The 15631-nt window shown below is 39.2% G+C and overlaps 1 protein-coding gene across 6 annotated transcripts in view; it reads right to left on the bottom strand.

Annotated features, from left to right (window-relative positions):
- Positions 1-15631, bottom strand: part of LOC114658913 (complement factor H-like) — a 249862-nt gene that overhangs the window by 159720 nt on the left and 74511 nt on the right. For all 6 annotated transcript variants that reach the window (XM_051933306.1, XM_051933310.1, XM_051933311.1 and 3 more), the window contains exons 10-12: positions 14698-14874; positions 11196-11375; positions 596-781 (exon numbers count right to left, since the gene is read on the bottom strand). In XM_051933306.1, the coding sequence (XP_051789266.1) occupies positions 596-781; positions 11196-11375; positions 14698-14874 (543 nt within the window). The remainder of the gene's footprint in view (positions 1-595; positions 782-11195; positions 11376-14697; positions 14875-15631) is intronic.

Here is a 15631-nt window from a genome sequence, read left to right as displayed (position 1 = left end):
ATCGAATGCATGGCGTAACCAATGGCACTGCATGCTCCTTATTGGAATCAAGAGGGTGTGCATTGATGAGGATTGGCCATGTTAAATATACTAACCTCTTGATAACTTGGTTATTGTTCTTTAATGCACACCTTGCATTCACTCAATTTCTAGCATGAGCTTATGTACTGTATCTAATTTAGCCAGTACCTTTTTCACCAGTTTTCTGCTTAATTTAAATAACAAAGCTGAGGAATGTACTCTTTAACCTCAGAAAACGCAGCACAGGCTCTGTAATAAATTAAACTATAAATATAACATGCGGTCTGCGGTGGGTTGGCACCCTGCCCAGGATTGGTTCCTGCCTTGTGCCCTGTGTTGGCTGGGATTGGCTCCAGCAGACCCCCGTGACCCTGTGTTTGGATTCAGCGGGTTGGAAAATGGATGGATGGATGGATATTAAATGCGGTGGGCTGGTACCCTGCCCGGGGTTTGTTTCCTGCCTTGCACCCTGTGTTGGCTGGGATTGGGTCCAGCAGACCCCTGTGACCCTGTAGTTAGGATATAGCGAGTTGGACAATGGATGGATGGATATAAATATAAAAGGCATACTTACCAATGCATTGTGGAATCTGCTGCCATTCTCCAGATTTACACATCATCTCACCCCACCAAAAGCCAGTGACTGATTTATATCCACTTTCACAAGAATACATCAGTGTTTCTTCTGAAGGGTATTCTCTCTTTGGATCATATATGTGTGCATTGGTAATATTAGGTAACATGCAACTGTTTTTCTTTTCTAAAAACAAGAAAAGTTATTGTTATTTTATCCATTTCACTACACACAATCTACAGCTGCTGAAGAAAAAGCTGCCTAGATCTTACTTATAGAGTGTTAGAGTGTTCACTTAAGAATACAACGTATGAATTGCAACAGAGTAAGTGCTGCCACCTCCTCTACTGATCTTCACATCTGGTTAATTTTTTTTGTTTATTTTAGATGACATATTTGAATTCAGTTTCACTTTTACATGAATTTTGCCTTCTCAGGAAGTCTACAGTGCGACCACCTAACAGTGACATTTTGGATCAAATTCCTATGTAATCCTTAAGGCAAATAACATAAAAAACATAGTATAATGGAAAGCAATGTATAGAATAATGAAAGGATATGACATTCAATGAAATTATTTTTAATGTTCACTGTACTCAAAGCAGCAGCTCCTGGCATATGATTTAATTTGTTTAATTGCCTTCTGCTTCTTCACCTCTGCTACTGCCAAATAATAGAGCAACTCTAAAGCATGTAGATTCTTCACTGCTTCCTGTTTGCATCAGCTGCACAGCACTCTGGGTAATAATATTAAATTGGTCAGCTCAAGTATTAAACACAGGTCACACACAAGTCCATACAAAAAGAAATTACCTTTATGACAGGAATACAGTTACTCATGTACAGTTTACTTCTGTGGGTAAGTTTTGTGATTTAATATATTTGCAAGTTTTCTGATCATTTTAAGCCCACTAAAATCAGTATTATATATTCAGAAAGCTGTCCTATCCACCACTGGCAGCTATAGCTGTGTGATCCCACACTGGCTTTGCAAATCATCATTGGGTGGTGGGGGGAAAAAAAGGTAATCTAAGCCGATGTACAGTGAATTTACATGGAAAATATATAATGAACAAGGTCACTGGGGAACATGATATGTTCGCTGAAAAAAATGTTTTTGCCAATTTGGCTGATCAATGCTATTACCCATCATTCTGTCTAGATGTAGGGAAAGACTTCGCTTCTTAAATTCAGTCATGGAGGGCTACAGTGTCTGAAGGTTATTCTTCCAACCCAATTTCTTGATTCTTTGGTCATAACAAAACTTGTTATTTATTTTATTGCATATTAATGCTTTTATTATACCATTTGTTAGCACGCTTATTTTGTTGATGATTTCTTCCTTAGAATATCACACAAATTAATTACAGACTGGACCATCTTAGTTATTCTTAGTCCAACATTTTTTCTCTTCCATTATTTCATTTTTATTTTCATTGTTCACATACACACACATATAAGACCAAGTTAGACAATGAATTGCTGGCTCCTTTTCCAATTACAGTAGATATAATTTTTAATTGGCAGCTGGTTATTACAAAAAGGGAATTAAAAACAGCAACTTCAATAGTTTAAGACTAAAAGAAACCATGAAACCATTAAGGGTTAGGAATCTTAACAAGTGAGGCAACTATGTGAGGCAACTAAAATGATTCACAGAATTGTTTCAGTAGAAAACTTGACTACTATTTAAGAAATTAGGTTGAAACAAATGCCTGCAGCCCCAGCAGCACAGTAGGATCAAGCCTGAACACTTCTGCTTTTCCATCTAGTTTAATGTCATCTGCCAACTTAGCCAACTTGTTAGTTACATTATTTTTCTAAATCATTTATATGCATAAATAGTAGTAACAGCCCCAGCATTGATTCCTGATGGATCACACTTTTAGCATCACTTAATTTAGAAAAAGCACTACTGATTGAATAAGTAATAATGGCTTTAGAATTTATGCCATTCGGAATCATGGATTACAGCTATTGTTCTCATTGATGAACTTATACTAAATCCATTTTCATATTCTTTTTGCAAATATTTTCTATTTTTCATGTATTATGAAATTATATTTATTTTCACACTTCCACTCGGCCATGTAGTTGATGGCAATGGGCCTCTACTGCTGCCCATTTGTGATCCTCGAAAGATGTGCAGCATGTTGCCTTCATCAGGTAGGGTTTTAAGATAGCTTCCAAGATTTTGGATTCAAAAATACACATTTTTTACAGAGTTAGCCAGAACAATTTATTTCTGGGAGTTTACAGCTGCACATGGTTTTTGACTTCAAATTAGTATCAGACATACGCTTCTGGTTCTTACTCATCTTCTGGCTTTGATCCCTGCTTGTTTTTTTTTTTTTTTAACTGGCTTTGTTTTTGTCCCTTTGTTTTGTCATTCTGGCACTGTGTAATCATGGACTGTTACAATCAGTATTCTTGAGAAGAAAAGGGTTTTTATGAAAATTCAGCAAGGTTCTGAAATATCAGGAGGCCTTGCAGAAGCAAACGGGGGATCAAATTACATCCTTTCAACAAATGATGTTGGAGTTCTTTAATTAGCAGCAGATGTTGAATTAACTTCCTTTCCTTCCTAAAGTAGATCCTGTGAACCGACAATTCCACACTCAATTTGGTTCAAAGGATATCTAAAACGTTGTAGAAGTTTTTTAACCAGGGTAGATTCATATGTGATCAGCTGCCTCAGACATATACATTATTAATTCTTCACTAGATGATAAACCTTTGGATTGAACGAAATTTCTTCGAGAATTTATTGCAATTTTTAATCAATCTGAAAAGAGGAATGTGGTTTGTAAATAACAGACCGGAGATTTTAAGTAGCGGAAGAAATCATCAATGATTATATTGTCACCTTTTAAAAAAATGCTGTTGACATGGGTCTGTAACAAAATGGTTTCATTGTTTGAGAAGGGGCTTTCTGATTATATAAAAGATGATTCGGTCATCCATGATGTTGGTAAAACTCTTGAGAACAGAATAGTGAGTATCCTTCAGGAATATCAGGAATCATCTCAGGGCAATCAGTCTCCATTTCCCTCCTTAGAACAGAAGAAACTGAAGCAGAAAATGTGGCTTATGGGTCGACCATGATACCAATCCTTCCAGCTGCCTGATTTGCAAGAACTGGGTGTCATTTGACAAATGGCATTTAACAAGTCAATGCAATGGGATCAAGCAACTACTTTGCTTTACCTTACTATTGCTATCTTGTCTGAAAATTAAACTGATAGCTTTATTTATAGGCTTCTGTTACCAGATTGCACTTAACATCCTACTGGATAATAATAATAGTAATAATAATAATAATAATAATAGTGATGATGATGATGATTAATATTATCCCCACTGTACATTGGAGAGACTAAGGTGGAGAGAGCAACCATATGTAAATTCCTTGGCATTAACATCTCTGAGGATCTTACTTGGACCTACCATGTAACAGGCCTGGCAGGAATTGCTCAGCAACGTTTAAATATTTTGAGAAGGTTGAGGAAGTTTGGCATGCCAAGCGCTATCCTCAGCAGCTTCTACAGATGTACAATTGAGAGTATCCTCATCTACTTCATCAAAGTCTGGTTTTGGAACGGTAAGGAGAGGACCGCAAGGCTCTACAGCGTGCGGTAAAATCGGCACAAAATATCATTGGAACAGCACACCCTGCACTAGAGGACATCTATAACACTGGACTTCTCAGGAGGGTCCAAAACATTATTAAGGACACAACCCACCCACTACGTGAACTGTTTATACTGCTACCATCAGGGAGACGCTATTAGAGCACAGCAGCTAGAACATCAAGGCTGAAAGGCGATTTTCTCCCTTATGCCATCAAGCTTGTAAATAAAACCCATCCACTGCTCTTCCCCTCAGCACTGCAGACTAGCATGTGTCTGGAGGATTGAAGGCCATCTTGAGACCATATACCTGCAGAGCTTACATTGAATCATTCATTTATTTGTACGTGCACTCTTACTTCTGTTTGTTTTTGCATTTCTTTTTCACTTCAGTGTTATTGTTTATCATTTGTATATTCTTGTCTGTTGTTGTATATTCTTGTTTATTGCTGGAGGATTTTCAGAATAAGTTTTTCATTGTACTGAGTACAAATGACAATAAAGTTGAAGTTAAGGAGTTAAACATGTATAGATAACTGAGAATGATTAATGAAATTTTCAAGAATTCTGTTGTGCAACAGGTAGTCTCCTGTAATTACTTCTAACAAATAGTACCATCCACAATGATAAAATTGTGCCATCATTGTTATTTTGGATGGGAATGATACTGAGAAGGTATGTACTATAAATTTTTTGTAATAAATAATCTGGTATAATTTTCTTCCTTTTGTTTGGGATAGTTGCAGTAATAACAAGGGAACTGGAACTGGGGAACTGTTTTCTTTTTATTATCTTTTTTGAATTGATATTGAGTTTCTGCTCATCCATTAATTCAAATAAAAGCTTGCAACCATAGCAGCATTGGCATAAGACATCAACCAGTCCTGGACAATCCACAGCTGGGCATAATAATAATAATAATAATTTTTTGCATTTATATAGCGCTTTTCTCATTACTCAAAGCGCTCAGCAATTGCAGGTTAAGGGCCTTGCTGAAGGGCCCAACAGAGCAGAGTCCCTTTTGGCATTTACGGGATTCGAACCGGCAACCTTCCGATTGCCAGTGCAGATCTCTAGCCTCAGAGCCACCACTCCGGCATATTAGCATAGCTACCCACATTCAATAAAACCGAGAGTTTTGAACCTCCAGACAATTTACCGATAGGCTGACGTACAATAAAGCATACAGTCCATAATGAAAACCTTTACCCAGTATACAGCAGTTTGAAAGTCTGATCTCAAAGGAATTTTGGTGTAATGAAGAGGTTGGACTTTTCGGTATTTTGGTTTGACAGCCTTTACTATCCAGAACAATAAAATGAAGTAATCATACCACTCTTTCATACACTGAATATGTCTGGCATCCCTTCCAGGATTACTTTTGCCTTGGTGTGATGTTATATGATATACATGGAGTTAAAAAGTGGATGGACACATTTAAGACAGGTCCTTTAGTCCATCACAAGGCACACTTACACCTAACAGTCGATCAATAGACACACAGGGAAAACATGGAAACCCTGACCAAATTGGGAATCGAATCTGAGCGTGTGACACAGGAGGCAGGAATGTTAGCTTCAGTAATAGACACACTAGTTATTGGTCACAGCCACTGCCTCATCTATTTGAAAATAAGCCCTTGATTGACAATGAAATAAATCAATGATGTTGCACAAACAACTCATTTAACCCAAATCCCACCCCAAAATATTATTTTGTTCATTTCTCAAATGTGATTGGTTTAGTAAAAAAGGCTAAAATAATTAGTGAGAAATGAAGTGTGATTAAGTAATGTTTGATGAATGAAAAGTGAATAGTGATTAGTGACAAATGATGCATCGTAAGTGAAAAGTAATGAGCAATGAGCAAGTAATGAGTAGTGATGCATGATGAGTGAAAATTGAACATGAACGACAAGTGACTAGTGAAGAGAGACAAATGACACAAAATATAGATAAATACTAATGCCTGATGATAGGAAATGTGAAAAATAAATGTCCTCAAAATGGGGAATTTTGACAAGCGTGATGAGTTAGGATCCCCAAATGAGATCAGTTCAAAGCATCAGCTGAGCTACATGTTTTATGAGAACATCTAGTTCTATGCCCCCCAAACAGTGGCTACTGAAAACAAACAAGTTTTTTCATTGCTTGTACAAATTGTATCTGTTAGCACTATGGAAATGCCAAGAAACATAATTCTATACAGTATTACTTGCAAGGATAGCCTCTGGCCTGTGATGACCTTGAATTGTGAAATGTTGAACAGAATATCGATAGTGTCGAGGAAGCACGTCTGAAGTTTGCCTTCCAGGTTCATCTGAGGTAAGCACTGCTGCTCTGGGACATGAGGTTGTGCTATTGCTGAAGGTAAAATCTCCCTTGTCTCTCTCAGCCCTGTGATACTGCCTATGGAGGGTAACTGACTTCCACACCTCAGTCCCTCCACTATAAACGTGAGATGCTCTTAGGATGGCGCTTCTCATTCTAGAGAGAGCAAACTAATGACTGGAGCTCCTACCTGAACTTGACACGCCCGAAAGAAGATTGAAAATCCTCTTGTTTATTTCTTTAGCTAACCTGCTTTCCGTTTTGCCTTATTTGACGTGCCCTCGTGCATCTGTTCAGTTTAAGGACTTTGTAAATGTTAAAAGACGTGACCCGGTTGGTGCCTCAACACTTAGATAAATCTTTATTGTCATTGTCACTTTTGCAAAAGAACAACGGAATTGAAGGTTGTGTCGACCCAGTGTAAGGCATGAGTTAAAAAACTAGAAAAGGAATAGTAATAAAAGTACATTAAAAATATATACAAATTACACATGTCATATACAAATTGCACTGGTTAAATGTACAAATTGCACTGGTTGACTTAAGGTCCATATTACACATTTATAGAATGATATGGAGCAGCTATATTTGAGTTCAGGGCCATGATTGCTTTTGGATAAAATCTGTTTTTAAGGCAGTTTGTCCTGTTTTCATTGCTCTGTATCTCTAGCCTGATCGCAAAACCTGGAAGAGGCTATGAGCAGGATGTGATGAATCCTGTGAAATGTCTATTGCTTTTTTTCAGCATCAGGGAGGTGTAGATTTGTTCCAGAGTGGGGAGGGTACGGCCAATTGTTCTCTCCGCTGTCCTGACGACCCTGTGGAGCACTTTCCTTTCTGAGGAAGTGCAGCTGCTGTACCACACACACAGTCCGTACGTGAGCACACTCCCGATGGAACAATGATAAAAGACAAGGAGCAGATTTTTGGGGAGATGGTTCTTTCTGAGGATTCTCAGAAAATACAGTCTCTGTTGCACCTTCTTCAACAGCTCCTTGGTGTTGGCGCTCCAGGTCAGGTCATCCTCCAGCTCAATGCCCAGAAACCTGAACACCAGTACACTCTCCACACAGGCCCCGCCAATGATGAGTGGATGGATGTCAGTTTTGTTTTCTCTAAAGTCAATAACCAGCTCCTTCATTTTAGTGGTGTTGAGGAGCAGCTAATTGACTCTGCACCACTCTGACAGTCGCTCCACCTCGTCCCTGTATGCCAGGTCACCCTTCTTCCCTGAGATGAGTCTGACCACCGTAATGTTATCCGTGAACTTTATGATCTTGTTGCTGTGGTGGGTGGGAACACAGTCATATGTGTAGAGGGTGTAGAGAAGCGGGCTGAGCACACAACCCTGCGGAATCCTGGTGTTGAGGCTGAGAGCACTGGAGATGTGGGGACCCAGCCTGACCCTCTGGGAGCGACCAGACAGAAAGTCCAGTATCCAACTGCGGGTGAATGATGGAAATCCCAGATCTGCCAGTTTGGACACCAGTCATTGTGGGATGATGGTGTTAAATGCCGAGCTGAAGTCCACAAAGAGCAGTCTGACGTAACTCCCCTGCTGCTCCAGGTGGGTCAGGGCAGCATGAATGGCTGTGGCCACAGCGTCCTCCATGGATCTCTTTGCTTTACAAGCAAATTGAAATGGGTCCAGGTCTACTGGCAGACTGGTGATGACATGACTCCGCACCAGTTTCTTAAAGCACTTCAAAATGATAGATGTGAGTGGAACTGGGTGGAAGTCATTCAGAGTGTTCGTGATGGATTTTTTTGGCAGTGGAACAATGACGGAGGACTTATGGCAGGATCAGACAGTGGCCTGGGACAGGGACTGGTTGAAAATCTTAGTGAAGATTCCAGCCAGTTGATCCGCGCAGTCTTTCAGCACCCATCCAGCCACCCCGACGGGTCCTGCAGCCTTCCTCGGGTCCACCTTCCTCATCACCCGCCTCACCTCACACTCTTCCACCATGAGTGTGTTGTTATTGTGAACAGGCGGCTGTGATGGAACTGCTGTTGGTGTCACCTCAAAACGGGCAAAGAAGATATTCAGCTCCTCTGCCACAGAAGTGTCTCCCTCAGCGGCTGAGGAGTTGCTGGATTTGTAGCTGGTGATGTGCTGGACACCTTGCCACACCTGTCTGGTGTTGTTAGTCCTCAGATGGTACAATATCCTCCTATATACTGCCTTGGCCTCTCGGATGCCTCTCTTCAGGTTCGCTCTGGCTGCACTATAGAGTGCCCCATCCCCAGACCTGAAAGCAGTATTCCTGGCTTTCAGCAGACTCTGGACCTCCCTCGTCATCCAGGGCTTCCTGTTAGGATAAATCCTTAGGCGTCTGTCCCTGGCGACATTGTCCGTACAGAACCTGATGTAATCCTGGACTGATGTTGTATGGCTCTCCAGGTCCTGGTGATCGAAGACTTTCCAGTCGGTTCTCTGAAAGCAGTCCTGCAACTGTTGGGAGGCTTCCCCGGGCCATATGGTAACAGTCCTGGTCATAGTGGGAGCTTGTCTTCTGAGGGGGATATGTGCTGGGATCAAAAGCAGGGATGTACTGTATGATCAGACTGGCCAAGGTGTGCTAGGGGTTTAGCCCTATACGCCTGTCTGATGTTTTTGTACAGCTTGTCCAGTGTTTTTACTCCCCTGGTTGCACACTTTATAAGTTGATGGAATTTGGGGAGAACTGCTTTCAGATCTGAATCATTAAAGTCCCCAGAAATGATGTGGTGATGAACAGCCTCAGGATACTTGCTCTGTTTGCTGCTGATGGTGTCATACAAAAGCCCCAGAGCCGAGTTAGCATTAGCATCTGGTGCTATATACACAGCAGTTAGCAGTATGGCGTTGAGTTCATGGGGGAGGTATATGGGTCTGCATTTAATTGTCATAAACTCCACGTCCGGACAGCATTTTCTGGTGACTATGGTGGAATTCATACACCAGCTATTGTTCACATAAATGCACAGCCCCAATCCTCTTTTCTTACCGGAGCGCTCTGTCCTGTCTTGCCGGTATGCTGTGTAGCCTGCTATCTCGATAGCCGTGTCTGGTATAAGTGGGTTTAGCCACGTCTCCGTGATCAGCAGGATGCAGCAGTCCCTGATGATCTTTTCTGTTGTAATCTGCAGCTTCATTTGAGTTAAAAATGCTTGGATGCGGTGGTTTATATGGCTGCTTTCTTAGCCTTGCTAGCACGCTGCCTCGGCACCCCCTCTTTTGTTTACAGTCTTTGCAGCGCCGCTGGCTCCTTGAAGCTGGGATTTTAATCCACGTAGAGCCCGGTGTCCATGCAATGCCGTCCAGAATGTTGTGGACGCGGAGAAACTCGGATGTCGAACAACTCTTGCACTGTAAGCCAATAGATAAAATATCCTGCCGGCTATAGGTGTATTTATCCAGGCAGGATGGAAAAACCAAACTCTGAGTCGGAGAGCACACAGCCGCAGTGTCTAAGCGTGCCGCCATGTTTAAAGGTCCTCTCTGTGACTAGTGTGTTTCCTTAGTTGACGGCAATGGATATACAGTGATCCCTCGCTATATCGCGCTTCGCCTTTCGCGGCTTCACTCTATCGCGGATTTTATATGCAAGCATATTTAAATATATATCGCGGATTTTTCGCTGCTTCGCGGGTTTCTGCGGACAATGGGTCTTTTAATTTCTGGTACATGCTTCCTCAGTTGGTTTGCCCAGTTGATTTCATACAAGGGACGCTATTGGCAGATGGCTGAGAAGCTACCCAGCTTACTTTTCTCTCTCTCTCTCTCTCTCTCTCTTGCGCTGACTTTTTCTGATCCTGACGTAGGGGGATTGAGCAGGGGGGCTGTTCGCACACCTAGATGATACAGACACTCGTCTAAAAATGCTGAAAGATTATCTTCACGTTGGCTACCTTCTGTGCAGCTGCTTCGTGAAGTGACATGCTGCACGGTACTTCGCATACTTAAAAGCACGAAGGGCACGTATTGATTTTTTTATCTGTCTCTCTCTCTCTCTCTCTGCTCCTGACGGAGGGGGTGTGAGCTGCCGCCTTCAACAGCTTTGTGCCGCGGTGCTTCGCATACTTAAAAGCCAAACAGCCCTATTGATTTGTTTGCTCCTTTGAAGAGGAAGATATGTTTGCATTCTTTTAATTGTGAGACTGAACTGTCATCTCTGTCTTGTCATGGAGCACAGTTTAAACTTTTGAAAAAGAGACAAATGTTTGTTTGCAGTGTTTGAATAACGTTCCTGTCTCTCTACAACCTCCTGTGTTTCTGCACAAATCTGTGACCCAAGCATGACAATATAAAAATAAACATATAAACATGGTTTCTATTTCGCGGATTTTCTTATTTCGCGGGTGGCTCTGGAACGCAACCCCCGCGATGGAGGAGGGATTACTGTAGTATATTGCCTGCACTTTTGCCTTTTGGACTTTTAACCATATGATTTTAGATTCTTCACACATTGTATAGTAAATGGCAGGAACAAGTCATGTTTGACAGCAGAATGTTATAGGTTTTTGTTTAATTATTGTCACGGTAAGATTATTCTGTCAACCACTTTAGAAATAACAACTGAAATAATACTGCATGTAAAGCAATACATCTAATTATTTTTTTCATCAGTTTTCCAACTCAATTTAAATAATACATACCAATGCATTTTGGAGATGGTTCCCAGCCCTTTAGACGACAGATAAGTTGTTTTTCTGTCTCTTTACTGTAGCCATCACGACATGAGTATTCTATTTCATGTCCATATGGAAATGAATTTGACCTTCCACTATTGACAAATTCAATGTTTTCATCATATCCTAATGTTGAGCATGTGATTGCTGAAAAAAACAATTTTATTACAGTTGTTTCATTTTTGTCATTACATCAAAGGAACAATCAACTGAGTGGGTGTAAGTACTAACAATAATAGGCTGATAAAACCAGTAGGTGAAATAAGACACACAGAATGACATACATCTCACACACATACAGCTTTCCAATACAATTCAGGCTTATGGAGACTTGTGCCTATCCCTGCAGCACTTGACAAAAGGCTGGAAATAACCGTGGGTACAGCACCAGTCCATAACATAAGAGCGGACTCTTAACAAACACCACTAATTGAAAGAGATAAATGATCTAACTAAAAAAGTGCTCACAAGAATTGTACTTGTTTTTTGTTGCAACAACTGAAGTGGGTGCATTTCTTTTTTTGGTTTGAAAACAGTGAAGCAAGAAAAAGTATAATGTCTTTCAAGATGAACTGAATCTATTTTTTAATATTGTATTTAGCTGTCGTGTTGTGTTTCTAGGATTCTAATTCCAAGTATTAAACAATTAGAAAATTTGAATTCAGAGTCTAGAAGTGTGTCTTTCTGTAATCACGTGTATCCACATATCGTATTTCATTTGCCATAATTCTAAAAAAATCTAGTAGCAGACTAGACGGTTATTATCCAGCGTTGTTTTAAAATTTTCTTATGTTCCTCCTCATACATATCTTTTTATATGTTTTGTTCTCTCTCTGGGTGACTGGGCCTTCAATTCTATAGCACCCAGACTTAGAATGACCTCCCTAAATAATTACTGTACATCAGCTGACTCAATTCATTCTTTTAAAAAACAACTTAAAACTCATCTGTTCAGGAAGACGTTTAACTTAACCTAACATACTGACTCTCAGGATAATTTGTGTGTGTTATCGCACAAATTATGTTATTTGTTCGGGGTTTTCTTCTAATATTGTATTCAATATTTTATTCTATTTAATGCTTTGAATATGCTGTATTTATCTGTTTTTAATGTTCTATGTGGATATTTTTTGTATCCAATGTTACAAATACCCCACTGTTCTTGCTGAGACTCTGTGAAGCATCTTGCGCAATAATAATACTTCTTTACATTTATATAGCACTTTTCTCACTACTCAGAGTCTTTTACATAGTGAGTGGGGATCCACTTCAACCACCACCAATGTGCACCGTCCACCTAGTTGAACTGATACTGTAGACATAGTTTGTATATTCCCTCTAGGCTTAAATAGATTTTGAGATTGATGTATGGATTGTGATACCCCAGATTGATTCAACAGGTCTGTAAAAGAAAATGAGAATTGAATTGCTTGTGGACTAGGCCCAGGTTGATTATCCAGATTGTCCATATCGGTTTATTGTTGCATGGGTTAGGGTTTAGTATGGTGTAGAATTCAATTTTTATTTATTTTTACTTTTGGTTTTCACTTTGAAAAAGTTGAAAAAAAAAATCAAGGCTTGGCTTTGTTGCTCCGCAACACTATTTTATTTTCCATAGATGCAGCCATTTTTTGGCTTATTTGTTTGAGGTTGCTTCCTTCTTGCTATGCTGTGATAACTAGAAATGTATGACGCATGATGTCATTGCCGTGACAGTATAAAGGTCAGTGTTATGCATTACTTTGCTGTCCAAGATCACAGACTTTATCAAAGAAACTTCTTGTGTGGTTTTGCATTAGTTTTCTGCATCTTGATATTTTTTCTTGACTACAGTTTAGCATTGTGTTTTGTTTTGATGACTTTGATTGATCTCCCGGTACTGACCTTCAGCCGTTTTTTAGTAAATGACATGTTTTACATGTTTTCTGTTCTTGCCAGAATATTTTTACAGTTTATAAACTTTAAATATCTACAATTCTTGTGTAAAAGATTTGCTTTGCAGTAGTATATGCCAATGAACTTTCACTCCAGCTCACCATCACTGTTTAGACTCTGACAGAATTAATTCAAGAATATACCCAAAAGGAAACTTGGAAGATTTTGTTACCATTAGGCAACAGTGCTCTTTTTTCTGGTGCCCTGGGAGCAGTTCAAAATGTTTAAAATGGTATGAGCTCACCTATATAGCATGATTTACATTTTTTGATTTTTTGGTTCCCAAAGATAATGACAATATATAAAAAACATTCTGAGAAAATACATTCATCCCATGTTGATGTATTTATATTCCAATAGTAGTGACATGCTGAGATGACAATGCGTCCTTCCAAAAACATAACAATAATGATATGACAAAGGCTAGTCGAATCATCAAATCTCAAACTAAGTCAGAAGTTTCTGGAGCTCCCTCTGAGACACTCTGTTCCACCACCACCATCAAAAAAGCAAATAATGGAATTTCTAACATAAAAATAGTGTTTCACCTTCCCAATCATTTTCAAGAACTTGGAGAGTTTGCAAAGGTGATTAAAACATCCTTGCACCACATGTTTCAACACCCTAACAAAGTCAATTTACATGTTTCCCTCTCCTTGTCCGTTAACCTTTAAATCTTTTCCATTAAGTGTGACAGAGATAAGAGGAATCAACTGTGATGAAGAGCTTATTATGATTTTCAGTCATGAATCTTAGGTATCAGGCCACCAGAAGAAAAGTGTTTTCTACATTGTCTCTTCCACTACTACCTCCAGGAGGTCCAGAGTGCGTCCCATTACTGTGCTTGCCTTCTTTTTCAGCTTGTTGATTCATTGGCCCTGTGCAGAAGCTTTTTTACAAGCTCAGTTTACTATAGCATAGAAAATTTCACTGGCCATCACAGAGTTATAGAATATGTAAAGTATGGCACTACCCACATTAATGGACCACAGTCTCCTAACCTTTCTTATGTAGTTCCTCTGTGTTACAAGACCAGTCCATCCTGTCATTGATGTGGACCCCCAAATATACTTGTAACAGTGCAACATCTCCTTATTCACTCACATAGAAGTGACTGGATGTAGAGGATCTGAGGAGTGGCAAAATTCAAAAACCAGATTCTTGGTTCAGGAGATGTTAAGTTGCAGATAATTCTTTCTGCTCTAAGAAACACAGTTGCCCACCTGACTCGTCTCCTCCTTTTCATCCCCCTTCTCAATACATCCTATAAGTCTAGAATCTTTACAGAATTTTTGCAAGTGACATGACTGGGTGTTATATTTATAGTTAGAGGTGTACAAAGTGAAGAGAAAAGGAGATAGGACAATTCTTTGTGGTGCTCCAGTGTTGCTCACATCCACATCAAAGACACAGAAATTTTTGATTTTATTAACTTGCAACTTAACTTTATTCCTACTATTTACAGTATTTTTAAAATTGGTAATTTCTATAGATCAACACATAAACCATAACTCCATCCAACAAAAATACTTACGTTTGCAAAATATTGATGGCTCCCAGCCGGTTGCTGTACAAGTAACAGTGAGCCGTTCTTCATCAGTGGCAGTTTTATAACCTTCTCTGCATTTTAGTTCAATGACATCATCAATATTGTATTTGTTTTTATCAGAATAACCAACAGACTCAGGATTAGGTTGTTCACATGTAATTGCTATAAGGATAAAATACATGTAATTTAATTTAGATTATTTATTCTTTTAAAGTACACTTCCAGCAAAAAGTTTTAATATTAAAAAAAACTTTAATCTTAAGAAAAAAGATTTGGGGCTGAAGAATAAGAAAATTCTCTGTATGCTTCAGAAGATTCTCTGTATGAACAAACACCTCCAGACATTAGTACAAAATATACAGTACATTTAGTCAGGCTTACTCAGTGACCCCACTTTTTGATGCATGGATTCTAACTAGTTGGCATCTACAGTATAAACTCCATTATAACTTTAGAACCCTTCAAAATTGCCATCACTTTCTCTCTGTTTTCTTAAATTCAGTCTCTCCTCATAATTAATACAGTTCTGAAATGCATTCTTAATATATATTTTTTACTATTGGGATCAAAACTATGCACAGTATTCCAGATGCTGCCCCTCAAACGTGTTACACAGCATTCTTCTTAGCATTATGTGTGCCCCTGAAAAAATGAACCAAAAATGTTCAATTTCTTTCAACAAGAAAAAGTGTAAATTTGGTGTAAAATAAATATACTGTACAAATACGAAAATGTCAGCATAAATACAACAGGAAAGGGATGCCTAGTGCTCTACTGATTGATGCAGATTTAGTTTGCGTTTTTAGTGTGATATGTATTGTCATCATTATTGCTGGATTCAATGAATGGTTGAGTTTTAGTTTGTTCTAGAACTGTTTTTATAGCTTTTTGTTTAAACCCCATTTTTAAACCCCACTCT

Source organism: Erpetoichthys calabaricus, chromosome 10 (assembly GCF_900747795.2).
Source record: "Erpetoichthys calabaricus chromosome 10, fErpCal1.3, whole genome shotgun sequence".
In the NCBI taxonomy this organism is placed as follows: Eukaryota; Metazoa; Chordata; class Cladistia; order Polypteriformes; family Polypteridae; genus Erpetoichthys; species Erpetoichthys calabaricus.
Note: the sequence above shows the minus strand (reverse complement) of the source record. Positions and strands in the feature narration are given on the sequence as shown.